The 23,425-nt window shown below is 35.2% G+C and overlaps 1 protein-coding gene and 1 long non-coding RNA gene across 4 annotated transcripts; one reads left to right on the top strand and one right to left on the bottom strand.

Annotated features, from left to right (window-relative positions):
- Nucleotides 1–5,596: 5,596 nt before the first annotated feature.
- LOC105746836 (uncharacterized) lies at nt 5,597–18,912 on the bottom strand. 2 transcript variants are annotated; one of them, XR_009185590.2, is made up of 5 exons: nt 18,601–18,912; nt 15,105–15,201; nt 14,471–14,641; nt 12,298–12,503; nt 5,597–7,223 (listed from the first exon to the last, which is right to left on the bottom strand). It is a non-coding gene; the product is annotated as an uncharacterized lncRNA (long non-coding RNA). The 2 variants fall into 2 exon arrangements; XR_009185589.2 differs by lacking the exon at nt 14,471–14,641.
- On the top strand, nt 7,021–17,482 carry GPR15 (G protein-coupled receptor 15). 2 transcript variants are annotated; one of them, XM_012528065.2, is made up of 2 exons: nt 7,021–7,195; nt 14,076–17,482. In XM_012528065.2, exon 2 carries the CDS (start codon nt 14,097–14,099, stop codon nt 15,177–15,179), a length of 1,083 nt encoding a protein of 360 aa, XP_012383519.2. In that variant the 5' UTR covers nt 7,021–7,195; nt 14,076–14,096; the 3' UTR covers nt 15,180–17,482. The 2 variants fall into 2 exon arrangements, with proteins under 2 accessions (XP_012383519.2, XP_004466001.2); XM_004465944.3 differs by having other exon boundaries at nt 13,582–17,482.
- Nucleotides 18,913–23,425: the final 4,513 nt, after the last annotated feature.

The following is a 23,425-nucleotide window of genomic DNA, read 5'->3' as shown; positions in this document are numbered from 1 at the left end:
ATGTATAAGGTACAAAAGAGTGAAGGTTGCCTTGAGACACGGTCATGGACGGTCTCAAATCACAGGTGACTGGCACAGAGGAAACTGATTTTATGCCCTCAAGTATTGCCCAGAAATACAGGAATCGGGGACATCTCAGCAGTGACTATGCTTGGACCCGTAAAGCAGAGCAGATTTCTCAACAGATACCTATAGAGAGATCCATCTTAGGTAGAGATAAGTGAACTGAGGCCCGGGACAGTAACTAACTTGCCAAGCTCAGATATTGCAGCAAAAGTCCTAGATTTGTGACCTTGGACAATTTAATCTTTTTTAAGTCTCAGTTTTCCTTTCTCCAAAACATGTATGTTAACAATAGCACCTATCCTACGGAGTCGCACTAAATGAGAAAATACATAAAAAACGCCAAATACACAGTATGGGACATAGTGGTCACTAAATTATTAGTATTTGCAAATACGTGTTGACTGCCTATAATGTTTAAGTCTGGGACCTGTGGGTAACTGAATAAACAGCTTTTAAAATTTCCTAGATTCCCCTGAAGACTACAAAATAAGCCATTTACTGGGATAGGTGCCCATGCTCTCTTCAGTAGGCTTATGAACTTTCCCACTAGCTGTAAAATTACTAGGAAAGACTTCCCAGGACCAGAATTTCAGACATATTTGCTTAACCCTACATGGAAACACAGAGATCTGGGCTATGTCATACACAAGTCATCATGACTCGGGATGGATGTTTGGACATTTGCAAAGGAGGAGGATGTCTTTACCCATCAAGTCCTAGAAAACACTCAGGACACATTTCATTCCCTAATTTAGTATAGGCCAAAATTATTCTGCATGTTTGAAATTGTGACCATCCTGATCCACTCAGCAGAGAGTACCTGAACTGCCCTATCATACCTAGTTCCACCAAGCACACAACCATATTTCTGATTTACCTTTGCCTCTGTGGTGTTTTCTAATTTCTGTCTACACTTGCTCATTGTGGGAGTAATTAAAATAAATTCTTAATAAATTAAAGGAGCTAAATTTCTACTTCCTTTTCTTACTCTGCTGTTTGGGAAATAGTAACTGGCCCAACATTTTCACAAATGCTAAAGATGATTGATTTTGAGCAATCATATTCAGATTCTGAAATTTAGGTTTAAAATCAAAATTGAACTAGACGTCTGACCTAATTTTTTAAAGATGTTCTGATTTCGAAAAGGTGTTATAATTATACTACCTTTTAAATGAATAACTGAAAACTTAGGTACTCAGGTATTTTAAGGTTTTATATTATACTCCTAATAATTCTTCATATGAGAGTTCCTTCAATATCACACCCCTAATACACTTAAATATAATTTTATTTTCTAATTGCACATTTTTAGGAACTGCATAACATATTTAATAAGATGTATCTATATAATGTTTTTCTCAAATAGCTTTGTCCTGGTTGTTTAGAAATTTTGAAGACAGAAAGGAGGAAAATAGAAATATACAGAAGTTTTATGTCTAATTAACAGCTACCTTCAAAATATATCAGTCTTTGGATTTCCTTGTACCCACTCAATATAAGACAATGGTAAAATTCAAAGACAAAGCAAACTGAAAAGTGCATCTAAAATGGCTCTTTCATTTTAGAAACTCGAAAAATGCCACATAAGGTAAAAGACTATAGTTAATCAGATGAGTATGCTTCTGCAGGATAGTAAATGCATCACACATAGATGAAAACTTTACATTTTCAATGTCCTTTATTTTAAAATCACCAAAGTGAGTCCTTTCATCAGTCAACTCATTTGTAAAATGGTTTCATTAGATAATCACTAATATTACTTGAAACTCTAAAACTTGATGATTCTTACTCTACTAGAAGAAAGATATTGCACTTCCAAATTATGTTTGTCATAGATCCACAGGATTAGAGTTTCTTTGGGGAATCCAAGTATCCTACACCGTTGGCCTATGCAAGGTTCAAGATGGAAAGAACAGAAATGCAGATAGACAAAGGAAAAACAGGAAGGCTATATGCATTCTGATTACAGAAGATTTGGCAACATAGCCTGTACTATTTCAATAATGAGCAGTAATCATGGAGAGGGTAGAAATTAGAGAAGGAAGTTTTTGTTTTTGTTTTTTAATTTCTTCTAATTGCCATTTGCTAGTATAAAACTGTAGGTACGAATTTTTGGTCCTACAAACAAAATCTTTTTTAAAAGATATTCTTTATTGTAGATAAGGAACTAATATAATTAATTTTCTTATTTATAAATTAAATAAATGGGTCTCCATTGAAGGAGTCCTCTCTTGCTTTGCATGTCAATCCACCATTTTTACTGTACAGGTATGAAAGAGGTATTTTTACATTAATTGGTTTACAAATTGTTTTTGATTCATCAAGTCCTGTTAAATGGAAGCATTAGTGGGAGTTAACCAAAAAAAAAAAAAATGTTGGGCTAACTTAGAAACATCCATATTAATTTATGATATGATGAAGAATTCAGGACTGAAAGAAAAAAAGAAGCTAGCCAAGAAGTTTGTGAAATGTCCCTGTTAATTGGAAATGACTCAAAAGGCAAGCATGATTCAGTCCAGTTCTACAAATATTGCCACCTATTACATGCCAGACATCGTGCTGGGTGTCAGGGATAGCAAAATCAACCAATTTATTTTAAATTGCATAGCTTAAATTTAGAAAAAAATCTATTATTACTAGGAAATGTAGAGTAAATGTATTATTATGAGAAAGCCTAAAGTATTACATGCCTAGAATAAAAACACTATAGTTGTCTATGTAAATATGGGATGACAAGGGAGATAATCCAATAAATGAGGTGGAGATGATGTGGGCTATGGGAGGGAGGCTATTTGTCTCTTCAGAGATAGCCTAAGCTGTCTGTGACTTGTGGGTGTGAGATGGTAAGAGGCTGCAGTCCTGCCCTTGGTGACCAGGGCAATGACTCCAGTCCTAGGAAACAGTTTAACAATGCAAGGTCTATAAACTTTAAATATTCAGGGGAAATGCAAGCCAAATGTGCTAAAGTCTTATCTAGAATGTCTGAAGTCCATGCTAAAAGCTTACCTAAGATGTGGAATATATATATGCTACTTCAAGTCTATTGAGAACTGAAACAAAAGAACCATTTAACCTTTCCTCTCTGTATAAAAGAAACTCGAAAATCTTGTTCGGGGCTTGGGTTTGCAACAGGAAGCTCCCGAGTCCAGCTGGCAATCAATAAACCATTTTTCCTTCTCAAAATCATTCCTAAGTCCTGGCCTCTCTATACGCAAATAATTGAACCTCTCTCAAATTCTACAACATTTCTGGGGGCTTTCCGGGGTTGCAAACAAAGGCCAGAGACAGTAGCATTTTGGTGCCTCTTCCAAATCCCCGAGGAAGTCGGGAGGACTCAGGTGAACCCCAAATCTGGGTGCCCCTGGATTAAATTTAATCCAGAAAAGATGTGGGCTCCACCAGAATCTTCCCGACAAAAATCGAGGGCAATGGAAGGTCTGAAGAGAAGGATTCTGGGAATGAAAAAGGACTCTGAACATGGAAGAAGGTAAGACTTCCTGGGTGAGCACAGTCTGGAAAGCCCTAGCTTTAACTGCTAGGAGGGGGAGGCCGATCACCTCCTGAGAGAACCTTAGTAGCCCCAGAAAATTGGGGGGAAGACATTCTCTCTATGTCTGGAAAAAGGAGGAAAACCAGGGAAAAAGCCTGGTGTTTTGGGTTTGTCTAACTGCATGTTAGAATCTGGTACTGGTCTTATATCCACTGAAGGAGTGGAGGCTTGATTATAATAGGAAGGAATGTTTATAGGTTCAAGTCCTAATGTCCTGGAAATTGGTCTGTATTTTTTTTTTAAAAAACTTGATTACAGTAAAATGGATCAGCTTTTCTAGTGAAGCTTGGTCTGGGTGTAAAGTTAAACAGTGAAAAAGGTCAGCTGGAATCTTTTGTTATGGTGCTGAATTGTGAATAAATTCGCTTTATACCAGATGTTAATGTTAAGTGTTCTCTCTAAAGTTTGTGATGGCTGCGGGGGCAGCCATGCTGGAAAAAAAAATATATAGAACTTGTGGTCAGATTAGTGACCTTTGTGCTTCTGTCTGTGTCAGTGCAATGCTAGTGTTGGAGTTGTGTGGTTATGTAAAGTAGAATTTAGTTGAGCTGGAACCTTCCTTTGCCATTGGCAAGGGGGTGAATTGATTATGGAGCAAAACTGCAGAGTCTGGATGTTTGCAGAGTCTGGATGTTGTGCATGCTCTGCTGCCTTGTCTCTGGCCCACCCCTTTGCCGGGGCTTGGAGGCCATCGTGTCTGTGCCACGCACCCAGGTTTGTTGGGGCTGCCCCAGTCAGGGTGGCTGGGTCCCCAGGAGGGGTGCCGAATTTAAGTAAATTCTGTCTGCCCATTTTAGCAGAAAGCTGGAAAGGGGGGAGCGGCTTGCTCCTTGCCAGTGAATCCACACCTTCTATTCATAAGCCACATTCCTATTTGATTGTTGTGCACCCGACTGCCTGGATGGGGGGGGGGGGGGGAGTGAAGGGGATGAAAAGCAGAATCAAAATAAATGCAATAAAATTCCCTCCCTAGGGTGTCAAAGCCAAAATACATTTACATTCTGCCCAGATTCTTAGAAGGTATTGTGGTAACTTTAAGTAAGGGAATGTGTTCTGTGAAGGTAAAATTTGTCTTAAAAGTATAAATAATTATAAAAAGTTTAATGAAGTATTGTTTAAATTAAGGTATTTAAATGGCTAATTCCAAAAAGTCTTTATTAAACAAAACCTGAATTGATAATACTACTAATAAAAGGTAATTTTATAACAGGAAAACTTGTTGGTGGCCAGCCTCCCCTGTCAACTTGTTTCTAAAAAAAAACTGTTTCTGGTATTACATGCTACTAAGTATTTAAAGTGAAGAAAAGTTCATTATCTTAACAAGCTTGTTTAGTGTTAATGGCAATTATATGTTGTAAGAAGTTTGCCTGGTAACTTAGTATGTGGGATATATGGAATGTGTTTTTATTGTTAAGGAAAGAGGAGATAATTTTGTCCTAAGATAAAATGATTGATTATTGGAAAGAGTGGAGTGTGGGACAAAACCTAAATGAATACTGAAAGTGTAGAAGGTTTGTGAAAGGAAAATTTTTATAATTAAAATTGAGTAAGATTTAATAAGTCTATATAAAGTTTTAAAGGGTTTAGTATCAAGTAGTATACTGATGCAAAGTTAAAATTTTGTTCTTTCTCAAAGTCTCTCAAGTCATTAGTCTCTTTTAGTAAAAGTTTCCTGAATAATCAATATACAAATAAAATCTGTTTTATCAAAATAGCTCCTTGTGTTTTAACCTCATCATTTCCTCAGTGTTTAAAGAAGAAAGAATCTTATCTCTTTTAAAAGAACATTTTGTTCTAGAAATCAAATCCTGAAAAGTAACTTTTTATTTCAAACTAACTGCAAGAGATTTATTCTTTTACCTTAAAAGAAAAATTAAAGTAATAGTTAAGTTCATTTAATATGTTATAAGTCGAATGAAAGGTGTTTAAAGGTGTTATAAAATTAAGTTTTAAAAAATTAATAAAAACTGTAACTAAGAGTTAAAATCATTTATAAATGCATTTATTTTATAAAACAGCAGAAAGATAATAACTGAAATTATAACTGGGTGAATTTAGCCTGAAACTATTATTGTAAGTGTAAATTCTAAACTAACCTTACCTTCGTTTATGGTTACTTCAAGCCTAGCCTCACCCCTTGCCTTTGTCCATGGTTATTTCATAACAGCTCCAGTCCTACTGGTATTAGTAACCCTGCTTTCTCTCATGAATCCAACTAAATTACTGCCGAGTGGAATTCTTAGCCCTTGGGTTTAAATGACCACTGGAGTTTTATTATCTCCAAGGACTGAGGGGAATAAAGGGAGTCTCCTGCCTTAACTGTCAGTGTTCCTAAGAGTGGCAATTCATGAGAGAAACCAGTCTGTCTCCCTGAGGCTTCCAATAGCCTCAGTAAATATACATAGAATTAATCTTGTTGCTTATCAGAATTCTGCTAAATTCAAAGTAAAATATAAAGTTCTGAAACAAAAGAGAATTGTGTTAAAACATTGGGAACATTTTGGTTACAAGCCATTAGTTAAGAAACAAAATTCTTGTGTAAAACTGCACAGTCATAGTGTAAATTAAGAAAAGTTTCAGGAGTCTTTGAAATGTTTTGTAGTTACACTTATTTTGTAAAAAATGGAAGTTTTAAGTAACTAAAGTTATATTTTTGAGTCAAACTATTCATGTCTGCCTATTTGCTCAAATTGTTGAGGTTAAATATGCAGTTATAGAAGTAATATATATTTCTGGACCCCAAACTAAGCTAAACAGTATATAAAATAATACAAATTATAAGTAACATCAATAAGTTGTGTTTTTGTGTCTCTTTGTGTCTGCCCATTTGCTCAGTGTATGTCTTCATACATAAGGATGATAATATCAAATTAACAAGTGAAAATTCCTAAAAGAGCCCTATTCAAATTGTTAAAATTAAATATGCAGTTATATATGTGAATAAATATTCTTGGAGCCCAAATTAAACTAAGCAGGATGAAAAAGTCATATAAAAATCTGATTATAGAAACTATTGGGAAAGGGTCTCCTCTTTGCAAGAGCCTTGAAGGCAAGACTAGGTGTGGCAGATTAAACCTATCTACTAGGCTAAGGAATTAAAAATCACTTTGCCCTGTAATTTCCTAGTTTAAACCTTTTGTCAGCCATAAAATGTAAAAAACAAAGATTAGTTTAGTTGTTACATAAAGAAAGAAAATATTGATTAATGTAACCTGGCAGCCTACTGCCTCAGTCTCCCACTCCCGGTTTAAACAGCAACAAAGGAAACCAGCTTAAGCCAGTCCTATAGGCAATAAAAGATGCCCAAGAAAGAGCTAAGTCAATACCAATTCAGCACTAAATTCCATCCCTTGTTGTAATGTAATAGAGGAAGCAAGTTAAATCGCAAACTTTTGCACACGAAACTTAGATCTTCTCGGATAGGCTGTAAATTCTAAAGTATCCAATCTATGAAAAAACAGAGAAAGAGCTTGCATGCTAGGCTTAGGGGTATAAATTGTGTCATTTTTCTTTGTTCGGAGTGCCAGCCATATTCTTCTTGCAAGACTGAGAATAAATTCTTTTCTTCTCCACAATCAGGTGAGCCTTATTTTCTTCCAGAAGATTTCTTTCCAACAAAAATAAAGGTAATTAGTGGCTCTGTTGACAAATTTCAGTAAATAAAGTCCCTAAAAACTGTGGAGAGATCTTTCCAGGATTATGATTAAACGAATTAAGTAATTGTGTAATGTGTTTTGAAAACTGGTAATCAATGTGCTTTTTAAAAATTATTCATTTTCATAACTTAAACAAAGAAAAAGTTTTAGCTTCCTGTAAGGAAAAAAGAGAACATTCCTTGCATAAACTATAATGGTTTCAATTTTATTTAACTTGAGTGTAATCTCCCATAGTTAACTTATAAACTAAATTAACATTATATGTACAAAATCTTTAGAGTAATGGAAATTGTAAGTTCACATTGCTGAAATTAGGCTAAAGAAAAAAGATTGTAGATATGCTTACTTAAATAAATAAAATAAATTTCTTTGGTTGGTAATTGTAATTTAATAAGTTTATTTAAACATGAAATGGCTAGTCAATGTGGTTATAGTCAATTACAAAGAGTTTGTAAAACATCTTCCAAACTGAAAATGTTTAAATAGTTCTAATTCTAGAAGTCATTGTTAACTAAAAATTTAGATTGGTATTGGTTGCAAAAAAATAACTTCATGATAATAAAACCTGTCTGAAGGCCACTGCAAGGTGCATATTTAAATAAATGGTAATAAAAAGTTATCTTGATTCTATTGGAAATCTTCTGTTTTCATTTTAACAATGAAAAATAATTGTTCCCTCTATTACTAAAGTAAAATACCTACTATTATCTTCATAGTAAAATTGTGTGAGTAAACAGTCATTTGATATATGATGTATTGCATTAAATTGTTTAAAATATATATAAAAACAAGGAATAAACTTTAATATTGTCAAACTCTTTTGTGCATTCAAACCAGGCCTTGAATACATTTCAAGTTGCCTCTCCATGTGAGTTATTGGCTGGGCTGGTTACTGACCCCTCAATTAGAAATATTTGCTATATCAGCCTCTGGTTCTGCTCCTGAAGTCAATGGAAACTACGCTGCAGTTTCGAGCTCCTGCAGCAGCTAATGATGACTCAGTACAGCCAAGTGTACAATGGATATTGCCTCCAGACTGGCACTGTTCCATAATGCCAGAGAGCACTATGCACCAGGCTGGTAGAATACTGGAAACTCTCTAGAATCAACAATGCTGCAACTTGCTCACTGTGTGAAAAACATGCTAAATGGAGCCATGATACCAGGATACTGTAAGTAAAACTTAAACACAATTGGCATTATGGCCTGCTCCCATGGAGAGATAATATGTAAAGTATTACAAACCTGATACTCAAAACTATTAATTGCAACTCTGAATCCTTATGCATTAAGTAATACATTAGTTAATATTAAGTGCTGTACTTTTATCCTGTACTAAATATATGCCTTATAATTATAACGTTATCTTCTCTATTTTGGATCAAGTGCAAAAGTATATTAAACATGTTAAATTCCTGGTAAATTCATTTTCTAAACAGTTAATAAACATGTCTATAAAATAAGGTGGCAATCTCAGCCAGGCTCAGTCAACTTACTATATTCTACTGTACTCTACTGTGTAGCAAAAATGAGGTTTGTTTGCTAGTAATGAGTCACCTATTGAACAAGTCAAAATTACTAGAAATTGTACAATTAAAACCAAAATGTAAAAAACCTTTATTCTGTAGTTCTGATCATTCCCACAGCTAAAAACTAAGAAAATTTCCAACTTGGTGTACTAATTCTGAATGAAACCAATTGCCCAAAGGGTGCCAGTTCACCAGGAGCATCTGACAGAGCACATGAGTGCCAATCATTAAACAGCTTGAAATGTGTTTTCAAACAAAGCTAAGTATTGATTGCAATTTCTCTCCAAAAATAAATAACTTTAAAAAAGTATATATATATATATATATATATATACTGTTCCCACCAGCTTTTAAAAAGGAGTGCCATCTTTATAAGCACCTAACCTTGTCTACCTCTGTAATCCAATGTCCTCTTTTAAAAACGGGTATCCCAAATTTTTAATTAAGTTTGTTTCTTTCAAAGTGAACATCTTATTAACTATATAAAAACTTCATCCAACTTCGTACAGAATGCCAGATCCATCTTCCTCCAGTTAAAATAAAATAAGAGTTTTACACCTTGTTAGGCAATGACTACAGCCCATGGTCAGCAGAAAGCAGTTACAGAAAAGAGATCATCTCCCTTCAGCACCTCTTTTAGATTAAAGGTGTAAACTCTTTAAGGGTAAAACAAAATTAATAGATGGATCTGGAACCTGACTGGAAATCCACGTGAGTACAGGTGGCCCCAGGATGACTGCAAGGGGACCCCCACCCCAGGATTCTGCTGTCCAGAATAAAAAGTTCTAAACTTCTCAAAACAAAGTCCTGGATGCTACAGTAAAGACTGATAAATAATCAATCAAAACAACAAACAGCCATTCACCTCATAGCTCCAACAATAATTATGCCAAAGCTTAGCAAGTTAAACTTTGGCAAAGGGGGGAAATGATGTGGGCTATGGGTGGGAGGCTCTTTGTCTCTTCAGAGATAGCCTAAGCTGTCTGTGACTTGTGGGTGTGAGATGGTAAGAGGCTGCAGTCCTGCCCTTGGTGACCAGGGCAATGACTCCAGTCCCAGGAAACAGTTTAACAATGCAAGGTCTATAAACTTTAAATATTCAGGGGAAATGCAAGCCAACTGTGCTAAAGTCTTATCTAGAATGTCTGAAGTCCATGCTAAAAGCTTACCTAAGATGTGGAAGATATATATGCTAATTCAAACCTATTGAGAACTGAAACAAAAGGACCATTTAACCTTTCCTCTCTGTATAAAAGAAACTCAAAAATCTTGTTTGGGGCTTGGGTTTGCAACAGGAAGCTCCCGAGTCCAGCCAGCCATCAATAAACCATTTTTTCTTCTCAAAATCATTCCTGAGTCCTGGCCTCTCTATACGCAAATAATTGAACCTCTCTCAAATTCTACAACAGAGAGGAAAAGTAAAACCTGACAATAGCAAATACATGTCCACTTGACTTGGCATGATAGGATAATATATTATACTACAATGAACTCTCCAAGAAACTGTGAAATAAAAAACAAAACAAAACATTAAACTCTTAGAGTATAAGCTAGATTTCTTACACAGAATTATTTAAATGATTATATACTTTATGATACTCAAGTGAGAAAAGAACGAGAGAGTATAGTATCATTGTAAAAAATGAATATATGCTCACACTGTATCTGACTGATAACATTAACAAGAAACAATTCATTGGCTTCATGCTTTTTGCTATTTACTCTGGGCCATATCAGCAAGGCATATTTGAACAGAGGCTTTAGGCACAGTTATTCCTTTCTGCTGTGCTACGTAATCTGATGAATCCCTATCTGACATGGGGCCAGAGTGGGTTGATAGTGAAGAACCAGAAGAGTAATATGCAAGGTTTCAACCTAATTGGGTTGATTCTAACCAACCAAAGCCCTCACCTAGCCTACAAAGTAAAGAGGCTGCAAGCCACAACTATACTCTTATAATGATAAAGGATTCACCTGTCTCCATGGACAAAATCTCTCTCCTTACCCTCAGCACCTGATCCAGTTCTGAAGCCATCCCAGGAATTGGGATACAGAAAAGGGAGGTCCTGGAAGTCTAAATTAACACACACATTTTGTAAAATCAAGGCTAGAAGTGCTCCAAATTAAGAGGTACTTTTTAACCTTTTTTTAAAAAGATGTTTTAAAAATTATAATGTTGATTAATTGTATAGATTAGAATGGTGGTTCTAAACTTTAGTGTAAGAATCACTTTGTATGGTTATTAAAATGTAAAATCCTAGACTTCAACCCTAATCCAATAGGTCTTAGGCTAAATTCAGGAATCTCCATTTTAATAGGTACCTCAGCTCATTTTAATATGGGTAATGTGATCTAGCATCAATGGTTTGGGAAGTAATGGCTTTGAGAGTCCAAAAACTGCTATTTGCTAGAGGCTGCTGGAGAGAGAACCTTTGGCCTCTACATTCAAGTTGTTCATGATCAGCTCTGGGTGACAGACTCCAAAACAACTAACCATGTGAAATGATGTGTAATTTATACCATAATTTAAAAGTTCTTAGGGAATATCAAAGTGGAAGTAATTGATTCGGCTGGGGTGGGGCTGAGGATTTTCCTGGGAAAAGCATTACTGAAGAAGTTGGCAATTGGCCTGTAATTTGGTTTGAGTAATTTACATTTTATTTATTTTTTGTCATTACCTGGTTTCTACTGCCTTTTGATATGCTCATGGTATCCAGTATTGCTTTTGCGTTTTGGTCTATGTGGTCTATGTTGATTATTTGTTAGTAGCCTCCTATTGACTTCAAAGAGTGTTCAAAGTTCTAAAAATGACCGTTGTATTGAGCTTATTTTAGTACTATGGCCTCCCCTATTTTATCTAGTCCGGTTTTATTGTAAGTTTGGTCTTCTGATAGCATTATAACTTTTGAGTTATTAAAAGCCCAGTACTATGCTATTTCTTTTTTTTTTTTTTCTTAAATATTTAACTGTTTTTGTCTAAATTGCCTCCCAAGATATACTGATTCCTGGTGAATATTCTATTATCGCAGCATTATATCACTAAATGCCATATTCTAAAGTAACCTTATATGATAAAGCAAACCATATTGTCCACAGATGTTTCAATAGTTTGCTGAGGAAGTCAGACTTATTTGAGACATATCATCAGACTCTCAACTTGAAGGCTGAAAGAAAATTTGAGGCCTACAAATGTTTTCTTCTGGAGTGTGAGCATGAGCTGTTTTCCATTTTATAATACTTTCACACTGAAATCTTGGATTATATCCAAAGTTTTTTTTTAATATCTTAGGCCCAGAATCAGTCTTATTTTCTCAAAGTATAAAATTCTAATATTACAATTAAAGTACCAATCATATACACACATATATACTCACACACACATACACATTTTGTTTAAACATTCCAAGTTCACCCTATTAAATCCTTTTCAAGTAAATATTGTCCAATTCAAAACTACTTGACAAATGAATTGATCTATTAAATATTTAAGGCTTACCCAGCAGGATAGATTTCTGGGCCAGAAATGTCAAAGCTCTTAACTAGTTCCTTTCGTCTGCAGCCGATATTTATGAAGGATGTGCCCCTCAAGAAGCTGAATAGCACAGTGCAACCAGGGTGCAGGGCAAGGTTCTGCCTACTTGTAGAGTTGCCGCAGATCAGGAGAACACTCATCCTTCCCGACCTGGACTCACATGCCTGAAACTGAGTTAACATTGAAATATCAGAAAGAGGAAAGAAGGAAGGAACATAGAAGGCAGGATCATTTTTTACAATGTATTAATTACAGAAGAAATAAAAACGCAGCAAAAAGTACTTTGAATGCTTAACAATTATATTTTTATCTACAGATAGAAATTCTTCTGTGCAATGGTAACATCAACTTGAAACTTGAGTGGGATAAATAAGAGGGAGGGAAAAAGAGGAGAGTTCTAGAAGGCCATGTCCTCTTCTGCCAATAAAAAAAAAATTGAAATAACTGAAGAAGTCTGTTGCAAAATTTGCTATATTTCTCTATGTTCTTTCTAGTATAAAAGGAAGCATATGAGAGAATAATATGGTAGGTTTTGCAATTGTTTTAAATTAACAACAACAAGAAAATAAGTCTTCCTATGATTATAGTGCCTGGGTTGGCAGCTTCATTAGAATAACATTTAATATAGTTAAGACCACTGTAGATCAATAATTCCAAAAGTGAAACTCACTGGTACGTGGAAGCACTTAAAAGAAAATCTATGAGTCAAAAGCTTAAAAAAATCACTGCTAAAAGTTGAGGTGTGCAAAAGAAATATCAGAGAAGGTCTAGAATCTAAGGGTGGTTTTTTGAACTTTAATAGGGGGAAATCTCCTGTTCAAGGATGTTGACTTGATAAATGGGAACTTCATTGGTCAAATTACAATACTGGATAAGAGGGCAAAAAGTAAAAATAGAAGAGTTTATGATTTTTAAAACTGTGATTGTAAGCTACATAAATAACAACAATACCTGTAGTTAAACTCACTGAATTCATCCCTGCTGAATTATACTAGATCAGGTAAAGCCAATTTTCTGAATCAAATCAAAATAACATTTCCATTAGCACCTACTATGTGCAATGTACTGTGCTAAGGGTAGTCAAAAATTTGAAAAAATAAAATAAAAACACAAGATGTGGTCCTGTGGTCCAAGCTTTCTAAGCACTTTTTTTAATTCTTCAGTGAACAGGATCTAGCATGTCTGAATTGAAAAAGCGAAATAAATGGAGAATTTCATGCCCTAATTCGTGCTCTTATATTTCCACAGATATGGACTGGCATGTTTTGGGAAGATTTCAATGCATTCTTTATGCAACAAAAATAGCTTTCTTTATATTTTTACCAATAATGTAAATAAAAAGAGTATCGTCATCATCACCTTCCAATTCTAAAAGTTTAGACCTTACACTTTATGCGAAACAGAAGGTTATATCAAAGGAATTTTAGGTATCAGAAAAGAAAAGGAGGTCTTTAAAGTAGGTAAGAGAGAAAAAAGAAGTCAATTTGTTTCTGAATTCCTGGACTTAAAGAAGCAAATTGAATATTTTGAAGAAAAAAGTCAAAAAGCACCTCAGTTTCATGGGTAAATGCAAATAAAGAAAACCACAACCACAACCAACTAACACCAATCAGAGTAGTGTTCCTTGTGGGCCCTCTCTGAGGATTGGCAGAAACTGCAATTTTTAATATATGTGTTTGAGGCAGGTGTTATATAAAAGAAGCTGTCTTGAGATTTCTAACATTCAAATTCTCTTTGGTAAGGCTATTTACCAGTCTATAGTGATGGATCCAGAAGCAACCTCAGTGTATTTGGATTATTTTGATGCTACAAGCCAAAACCCTGATATTGAGGAGACCCGCTCCCATGTTCCTTATGCATCTGTCTTCCTTCCCATCTTTTACACGGCTGTGTTTCTGACTGGAGTGCTGGGGAACCTCATCCTCATGGGGGCATTGTGCTTCAAAAGGGGCAGCCGAAGACTGATTGACATCTTTATCATCAATCTGGCTGCTTCTGACTTCATTTTCCTTGTCACACTGCCTCTCTGGGTAGATAAAGAAGCATCTTTAGGACAGTGGAGGATGGGCTCTTTCCTGTGCAAGGGCAGCTCCTACATGATCTCTGTGAACATGCACTGCAGCGTCTTCTTACTCACCTGCATGAGTGCTGACCGCTACCTGGCCATCGTGTGCCCAACAGTATCCAGGAAATTCAGAAGGAGAGACTGTGCGTATGGAGTCTGCACCAGTGTCTGGTTTGTTTCCTGCCTCCTGGGGTTGCCTACTCTTCTGTCCAGAGAGCTTACCCTGATTGATGGTAAGCCATACTGTGCGGAGAAGAGAGCCACTTCAATTAAACTGATATGGGCCTTGGTGGCCTTAATTTTCACCTTTTTTGCACCCTTGCTGGGCATTGTGACTTGCTACTGTTGTATCATAAGGAAGCTATGTGCCCATTACCAGCAGTCGGGAAAGCACAACAAAAAACTGAGGAAATCCTTAAAGATCATCTTTATTGTTGTGGCAGCCTTTGTTCTCTCCTGGCTGCCCTTTAATATTTTCAAACTCCTGGCTATTGTCTCTGGGTTGCAGCAAGAACTGAACTTTTCCCCAGCCATTCTCCAACGGGGTATGGAGGTGAGTGGGCCCTTGGCATTTGCCAACAGCTGTGTCAACCCTTTCATTTACTATATCTTTGACGGCTACATTCGCCGGGCCGTTGTGCACTGTTTGTGTCCTTTCCTGAAGAACTATGACTTTGGGAGTAGCAATGAGACATCAGATAGTCACCTTAGTAAAGCTTTCTCCAACTTCATTCATGCAGAGGATTTTGCCAGAAGAAGGAAACGGTCTGTGTCACTCTAAAAGGGGCTGTGACTTTTCACGTCTGTTGGTGGGTTGGGAAGTTAATTGTTATCAGCAACAAAGAAAGAAGAAAAGTATGAATGATAAGATGACACAGAGTTTTTTTTAAAGCTAGTATTCAAAAGTCCCTGTTTATGGATATAATTAGGCCATGTTCTATTCTTCTGGCTGCCGGCCTTATTTCACCCATACCAATGAAGTTCACCAGACAAAATACAACTCCCATCTGTCCTTGTACTTTTAGATGAGTGCTCCTGCTTAGACCAGTTGTTCTCTTCATGATTGATACTACCCATTCAGGCCTTTTCCCCTCTCAAGAACCATTGTGCCTTCATCCACACCACCCTTCATACTCAGTTCCAAATTGGACTACATTTAAAGATTTTGCCCACTTTCAACTGATGAGAAATGGAGTATCAATCCAGGTAGAAAAGAATAAAATATACCTATGCTCTGTAATTAATTTTTCCTGAGTACCTAAGCCAGGTTTTTGTCTCGCTCTTATATGGTGATTCTTCATCATCATCCAACATTGTCTTTCATCCTATGACCATTCCCTGTGACTGTGGACTATCAAAAAGCTCATGGAGATAAAATTATGTTGTTTGTTGTTTATGACTGGGACTTATTCTATCACTTGATCTAAAGGATTTTAACCAACAAGCAAAGGAGGCAAGGTTTGCCCTTTATTTACCTTGTAACATATAGTAAAAATGTATTTCATTATAATTGGGTAGTAATTATGTTTCACTCTGCTCTTTTGTTTTCATTGTCTTTATAAATTAGGGTATGACTTTGCTTTAACTGCATGTTTTTAATTACCCAGTCAGCCAGTTCCCACATTAAAATGTTATTATTAATACATTTGGAGGTCATCAAATGTTTACTTCTACCTTCATGCAGAATTATCATCTTATAATTAATTAAAATGCTAGTGTTACACATTCCCTACAGCATCACTTGCTCTGGGTATATAATTTCAAAATGTGTTAATATAACAAGGTAGGATGAATTGTATTTAGTCCAAGAGAAAAATCTATAATGAAGATGTTACTGTTTTTATATACATTTGTCCTAACCCAGATACTTTCCTGAATTAATTCACCCAATAAATATTTAAATTGATTTATATCTGTATTCCTCCAGAAGACTTTGAAGTGAAAAATGGATAATTAACAGCAACTACCCACAAAAAATGCATTAGCAAACATGCTATTGAGAATATTGTTTGATTCAAGAAAAAGCAGATTATGATTTTCCCACCACAATTAACCCAAATGGACTATCATTATACTTCTAAAAATTAGTTTTGAAAATCAGAGAAAGCTCAGAATATTTTCAGAGACCAGGTAATTAAATTTCACTCCATGTGTATTTCACATTAAGAGAAACCTCAAATTTTGTAAATATATCTTATAACCTATTTAGAAGTTGAAACTATAGTTTTTAGTTTTATAAATTAATTTGTTAGTTTCTCTTAATCCTTTATGAAATCAAAATATAATTTATTATACAAGATATGGGCCTGTATAACACAATGAACCATGTGGTAGAAGATGAACTGTGGTTAACAGTACAAATATACTTCAGCATTCTCTCCTGAACTATAACAAATGTACAGTACTGATACACAGTGTTAATAATAAGAAGTGTATGGAAAAAATATACCAAGTGTATACTATGGGCCACTGTTAGTGGTAATAGTCTGATCATGTTCTTTCATAATGTAACAAATGTTCCTCAACAATGTAAATGGTGAAGGAGTGATGTACGGAAATTCTGCACATTATGCATGATTGTTTTGTAAGCTCACAACTTCTCTAATTTAAAAAAATGGAAAAAGAGAAAAATAAAAAAACATATTGTCCTTATATATTATAGGTATGCTTCCATATTGTAAGTAACATATCTAACATCATGTTAATATGAATTAATGCTATTCTAACAACAATTAATAAGTGATCATGATTATAAACAAAAAACTGTAACTCATAACAATTAATGTATCTTGGAAAACTTCAAAACTATATTCAAAACGATTGAATAGATCTCCATCGGTTAAATAAAACAAAACAAAAAGGAAGATAGAAGACACACTTCTTTAAAACAAATCAACAAGAGCACTATTGTTGCTCACATAAATCATTGCTTTGAGAAAAGCTACCTTAAAAAATGGCTCAATAGATGAAGGTATTTGTTTAGAAATGAGAAGATCTGGGTTTTACTGGCCTCATCCTTAATGTAAGGACATTATGCAAGTCATTTTAATCTTTTCATACCTTAATGTACTTGATAATATCTTTATCTATGGAATTAGCAAGTATATTGTAACTCTAATAAATATAAATAAAACTTTTAGAAAATATATTGGGTAAAAAGTAACTTAAAAATGCCCAAACTAAAATATCAAATGATACTTTCTCACTTTTACTTAACAAATATAAAGAATCTGTCTTACATCTATTTCACCATTTTATCTTTTTAGTTTTTGGTAAGAATATTTAAAATAACATCTACGAAAAAAAGTTATATTTTGTTAGATTTTATAATATGTTAAATCAGTTTGGTAATTTTATTTTTAAGAAAGTTTTAGCATATTTTATTTTTATAATGTTCTAGCAATGGAAGGGAAGATGGATATAATCTCTTAGATAATAAAACTCTGATATAAAATATTCAATAACTTGACTAAGTTGGCATCTTTCATACATTTCTCTGGTATGAAATATAATTTACAATATAAATAACATTAGAGTGTGTTATAAATTATTTGAATAGATCTCGTTTTGCAAATTTAAAAATACTAACATTCCCCTATTTTTTATTTTTTATTCTTTTCTTTTTTTGTGCTCATTTTCCCCCTATTTTTAATATGAACATTTCTATTTGTATATCTTCATAGATACAGATCTTTGTAGGAGCATAGATATATATTTATAACTTTTCATGGTTTTCATTATCTAAATCAAACTATCCTGAGCGCTACGTCGTGGTGATTTAGTGCCGTTATAGGACAAATCGACATGTAATCCCAAGAATTTCCTGAAAATAGTCTGACATCCTATAACACATTCTAAAAACCTTGCTGGCTGCATCCAAAGTTAGAAAAACAAAATAAAATATAAAAATTGAGTAAATATTTAAAGAAATCACTGAAGATTAACACTGCTTTTTGTCATTTGCTTAAGCAGCCCAAAGCTATTGGCAGACCTTTAATGAGAAATATAAAAGGATAGCAATTTCCTAATCAGTTCTCAAGTAATTTTTCTCCAATTTACCATAGAAACATTCCCCATTAAACTCTGACCTTGAAGCTGTCTGTTAATTTATAGCTAACTTATAAAATAGACATTCCCAAGTCACACAGTCACAAATACCCATTTACTCCATTTGAGCCATTAATAAGAAGATGAAAACTAACCTGATATTCCTGGGATTCCATTAATTTGCCCATTCTAAAGAGTCCAAATTGCCTCTGTGGTGAACATAAGTGACAATAGCTGCCTGAAAGGAAGCTATGTGCGTGACTGAGAGTAGAATACTACTAGGGGTCACAAGTTAATTTTTAAATAGACGAGGAAATGCAGGGTTTGATGGTAAAGTGAGTGAAAGAAATCTTCCTTTATGATTCAACTTGTCTCCTCAAATCACTCTCTGGTCTCCCTAGAGATTTCAAAAGTGAGAAATGACTTGTCAAATGTGCATGCCACAGAGAACAGTAAGACTCAGTTTTCCTGCAGAGCTCATTCACAAAAATCAAGCCATATCAAAGAATTACAAATTCACTTCTAAAAGAGCTACTACTATAACTAGCTAGCAAGATGATGGCCTCCAGCCCTATTAAAGAGAGAATTGACATCAGGAGAAAAAGCAGGAGGGTGATTCTAACTACAAAAATATTTGCCAATAGTTACTGGCTGCTAGAGTTCCATTTTGCCTTTTACAAAACTTGACATGGATTGAATTCTCCGTTGCAAATACCTGTTCTTATGGTAAGTTCTTTACTTTGAGTCAACTTGCTTTTTTATCAATTCTAGGAGTAAAGAATTATGACTAGACCTTACATATGAGTGTGCAGGAATGACAACCATAGCAGTGACCTGATTTTATAATGCAGATGTAAAAATTCACTTTAGGTTAAGTTATCTATCTTGCCACTCTTGTTATCTTTGTCACTTCCTCAGTAGAGCTACATTTCCTAAATGTATTTAAGAGTAAATTGCATTCTAAGATTAACCAACAGTGTTTAAATAATTTAAAAAAGAAAAAAAACCTACCTTAAATATCTATGTGTAAATCTATTAATAAAGTGAAAGTTCTTAGGACAAGTTAGCTCGTGGGAAAATACAAACTCATATAAAGTAAGGAACTATTCTGTTATTTGGCAGACACTATTAAACTAAAAATTTCTTGGTTCATTTATATGAATACCAAATTTCTAAAATCCAAAGACACTTTCAAATCACAGTGTAACTTTCTGAGTTGCCCATCATGGTTAAATTGAATTGTGATAAACCTAGGCAAGATAATTTAAGGGTTTATGGTACAATGTTCTTATTATTTTTATAATGCTCTACAAAACTAGTTAAGGATTTCATCAGCCTAACATTTTTCAGTGATTTTATTTGCTAATTAACCTTTAACAATCAGTTAATTCCTTATCATTACCATGTCAAACAGAGGTAGATTTCATGTTTGAGTACCTCAACATTGACAGGAAAATTAATATTTTTATATGCTTGTTCCTATCAATTCCAATTAGAAATATTTCATTTCCATGTTACTTTAGTTGAAAATGAAATATTATAAAATGTTTTCCTTGTTAACATACCTTATGATCTGTATTCTATAAATGCACTCTCCCTTTTTTATGTGCAAGGCAGAAGATAGAAAATATTCTTGTGATGTATTTACATCAATTATAATTTTATTCATAAAAAATTATGTACAACTAAAAGCTCTATTTTTAATTTTAATTTTTTATTTTTTTAAATATTTATTTTTTATTATTTATTTCTCTCCCCTCCCCCCTCAGTTGTCTGCTCTCTGTGTCCATTTACTGTGTGTTCTTCTGTGACTGCTTCTATCCTTATCAGCAGCACTGGGAATCTGTGTTTCTTTTTGTTGCGTTGTCTTGTCGTGTCAGATCTCCGTGTCTATGGTGCCATTCTTGGGCAGGCTGCACTTTCTTTCGCGCTGGGCGGCTCTCCTTAAGGGGCACACTCCCTGTGCGTGGGGCTCCTCTACGCGGAGGACACTCCTGCGTGGCACGGCACTCCTTGTGCACATCAGCACTGCGCATGGGCCAACTGCACACGGATCAAGGAGGCCCGGGGTTTGAACCGCGGACCTCCCATGTGGTAGACAGATGCCCTATCCAATGGGCCAAGTCCACTTCCCTATTTTTAATTTTTTAAAAATTTCTGAGACAGTCTCCAGCAAAAATCTTGCTCTTTCATTGCAGACTATAATCCCTTGGTATTTAAGAGCTGTCCAATGCAAAACCTTCATAAATTCCTAAATTTGTTAATTCCAATATAGCATACAATCTATTCCAACAAATTTAGTAAAGTATAACCTCTTCAGAGCTACTGCAAGATGTGTGGAAGATAATATGGTGAATTGAGATGCCAGTCCTGGCTGCTTAGCTGACTCACTAGTTAAGTGACTCATTCCTCATCGCATCATAGTTTAGTAGGTGAAATTAATGCATTTTATGTCATGGACCTGCAGAGTTGCTCGAAAATAGTCAAAATTACCAACATCAAAGTGCATGCAAAGTGTCTAATGTACATGGTGCACTGTCACAGCCATAAATCGGTTAAATCTCATTGTAAATGGTGGGTTCTTAAGCAGGCATATTGCAGTCACTCACTCACATAACCTTTTTCTTTCTCTTGCATGGACACATTCATACCAAACATATACACACATATGCAGCTTAAAAGCATATGTTAAATCTTATTGCTGATATTCAGCCTAAAGTATTTGAGCTGAATAAAAAGCATGAGCTGAATATGGCCACTTTTCATCCATCTGATAGAATATAAGAAAGGGGAAAATAAAGCAAAGAAAAGCACAATAAATATAAAAAACAAATGAAGATGGTACATATAAATGAATCAATAATTACAATAAAATATAAATGGATTAAAATTCCCTATTAAAAGTTTGAATAAATAGGCCCCCCCCCTGTCAATCAACTATTACATATATATGGCACCTTACTAGGGTTTGTAGGATCTAAAGAGGTAGATTTAGAACTTGTTTCCTCATGGAGCTTACAATCCACATAGTTACTAATTTTTTGAATCAAAGAATGAAGTATGGACACCCAAAAAGAGTTTAATATATAAAAGTAAAATAACAAGTCAAATAAATCTATAACTTAGTTCATATGCAAGTCACTTCCTGTAACTGCCATTTCTTATATGGTTATTTACTAAATATAGTTATATTTCCTAAAATACATGTTCACATTGACTTCCCCAAATGAAATACTCTCACTGGCCTTAAAGATTTTTAAACTCACAAGATTATTTAAAACACAAGCATTTATCTTAAAAGTATTTCAGTTAAAATTATTTTCAAATGATAATCTAAAAAAGTCATGCACACGAACCTTGCCCAGAGACATTAATTTAATGAGATGCCCCTTATTTACCCTCAGTTCAGTGCAAAACCAAAACTGACGACTTAGGTGGAAAAGCAGTAATGAGAAATGAAACTTGACCTGTGGTTTCATGTTTAAAGCAAAAATACAGATTTAAAGGGGCTGTCTTTGAAGGTAAATGGAAACAACTAATTTATTTCCAAAGAAAAAGATGCTCATGCAGTGCAGACCTGACTTGTGTGCATTAAGAAAAATAGTATAAATTAGAAAATCCGTAAAGAACTGAAAAAGTCTTACTGCAGAACTGCACAATTGGAATTTCAGGACACAGTAATTTCACTTTTATAATTCAAAATAGAAATAATATTATCAGGAAACTTATGAAAATGTTCAATATCATATATAATAAAAGATGGACAAATTAAAATAACAAAATATAATTTTTGCCTATTAAGTTATCAAAGATTTAAGCTTTAAATAATAAGGTTGACTATGGTTGGGTGTGAGATGTGTAGGGAAGGCTTTTTGAACTATCGATTGAATACAACTTGATTAAATTTTCTAGAGGAAATTTAGAAATATAAATCTAAAGCAATTCTTAGGATTTTACTCTGGGAAATAATCATAGCCATGTGCAAAGATACATGTATTACATTTCTTTCTTTTTTTGGTAAGATTTATTTTTATTTATTTCCCTCCCTTTCCCCCGTGTTGTCTGCTCTCTGTGTCCATTCGTTGTGTGTTCTTCTGTGTCCACTTGCATTCTTGTCATGCAGCACTGGGAAACTGTGTTGCTTTTTTTTTGCATCATCTTGCTGCATCATTTCTCCATGTATGCAGCACCACTCCTGGGCCAGCTGTACTTTTTTTCACGCAGGGCAGTTCTCCTTGTGGGGTACACTCCTTGCACGTGGGGCACCGCTGCACGGGGGCACCCCTGCATGGCACAGCACTCCTTGTGTGCAGTAGCACTGTGCATGGGTCAGCTCACCACACAGATCAATAGGCCCTGGGTATTGAGTCCTGGACCCTCCATATGGTAGGCGGACGTTCTATCAGTTGAGCCACAACTGCTTCCCATTTTCATGCATTTGTATTACAGAATTGTTTATAAAAGTAGAAAAGTGAAGATAACCTAAATGTCTAATTAACAGAGAAGTCACTGAATAAATGAAGGTTCACATACATCCTTACAATGGAATACTATGCAGCCTTTAAAAATACTGTATGATGTACTAAGATGGAAAGAGCTTTATAATAAATTTTTTTTTAAAGATTTATTTTTATTTATTTCTCTCCCCTTTCCCCCACCCCCACCTGGTTGTCTGCTCTCTGTGTCCACCCGCTGCGTCCTCTTTCCTTGTCCGCCTCTGTTGTTGTCAGCGGCATGGGAATCTGTGTTTCCCTTGGTTGCATCATCTTGCTGCACCAGCCCTCCACATTGGCGGGGCCACTCCTGGGCAGGCTGCACCCTCCCTCATGCTGGGCGGCCCTCCCTACAGGGCGCACTCCCTGCACAGCCCCCCGCCCCCCACACGGGTGACACCCTCCTGTGGCACGGCACTCAAGGCGTGCATCAGCACCGCGCATGGGCCAGCCCCACACGGGTCAAGGAGGCCCAGGGCCCAAACCA

Source organism: Dasypus novemcinctus, chromosome 4 (genome assembly GCF_030445035.2).
Source record: "Dasypus novemcinctus isolate mDasNov1 chromosome 4, mDasNov1.1.hap2, whole genome shotgun sequence".
NCBI classification, from domain to species: domain Eukaryota; kingdom Metazoa; phylum Chordata; class Mammalia; order Cingulata; family Dasypodidae; genus Dasypus; species Dasypus novemcinctus.
The sequence above is the reverse complement of the archived record's forward strand: the minus strand, read 5'-3'. Positions and strand labels throughout refer to the sequence as shown.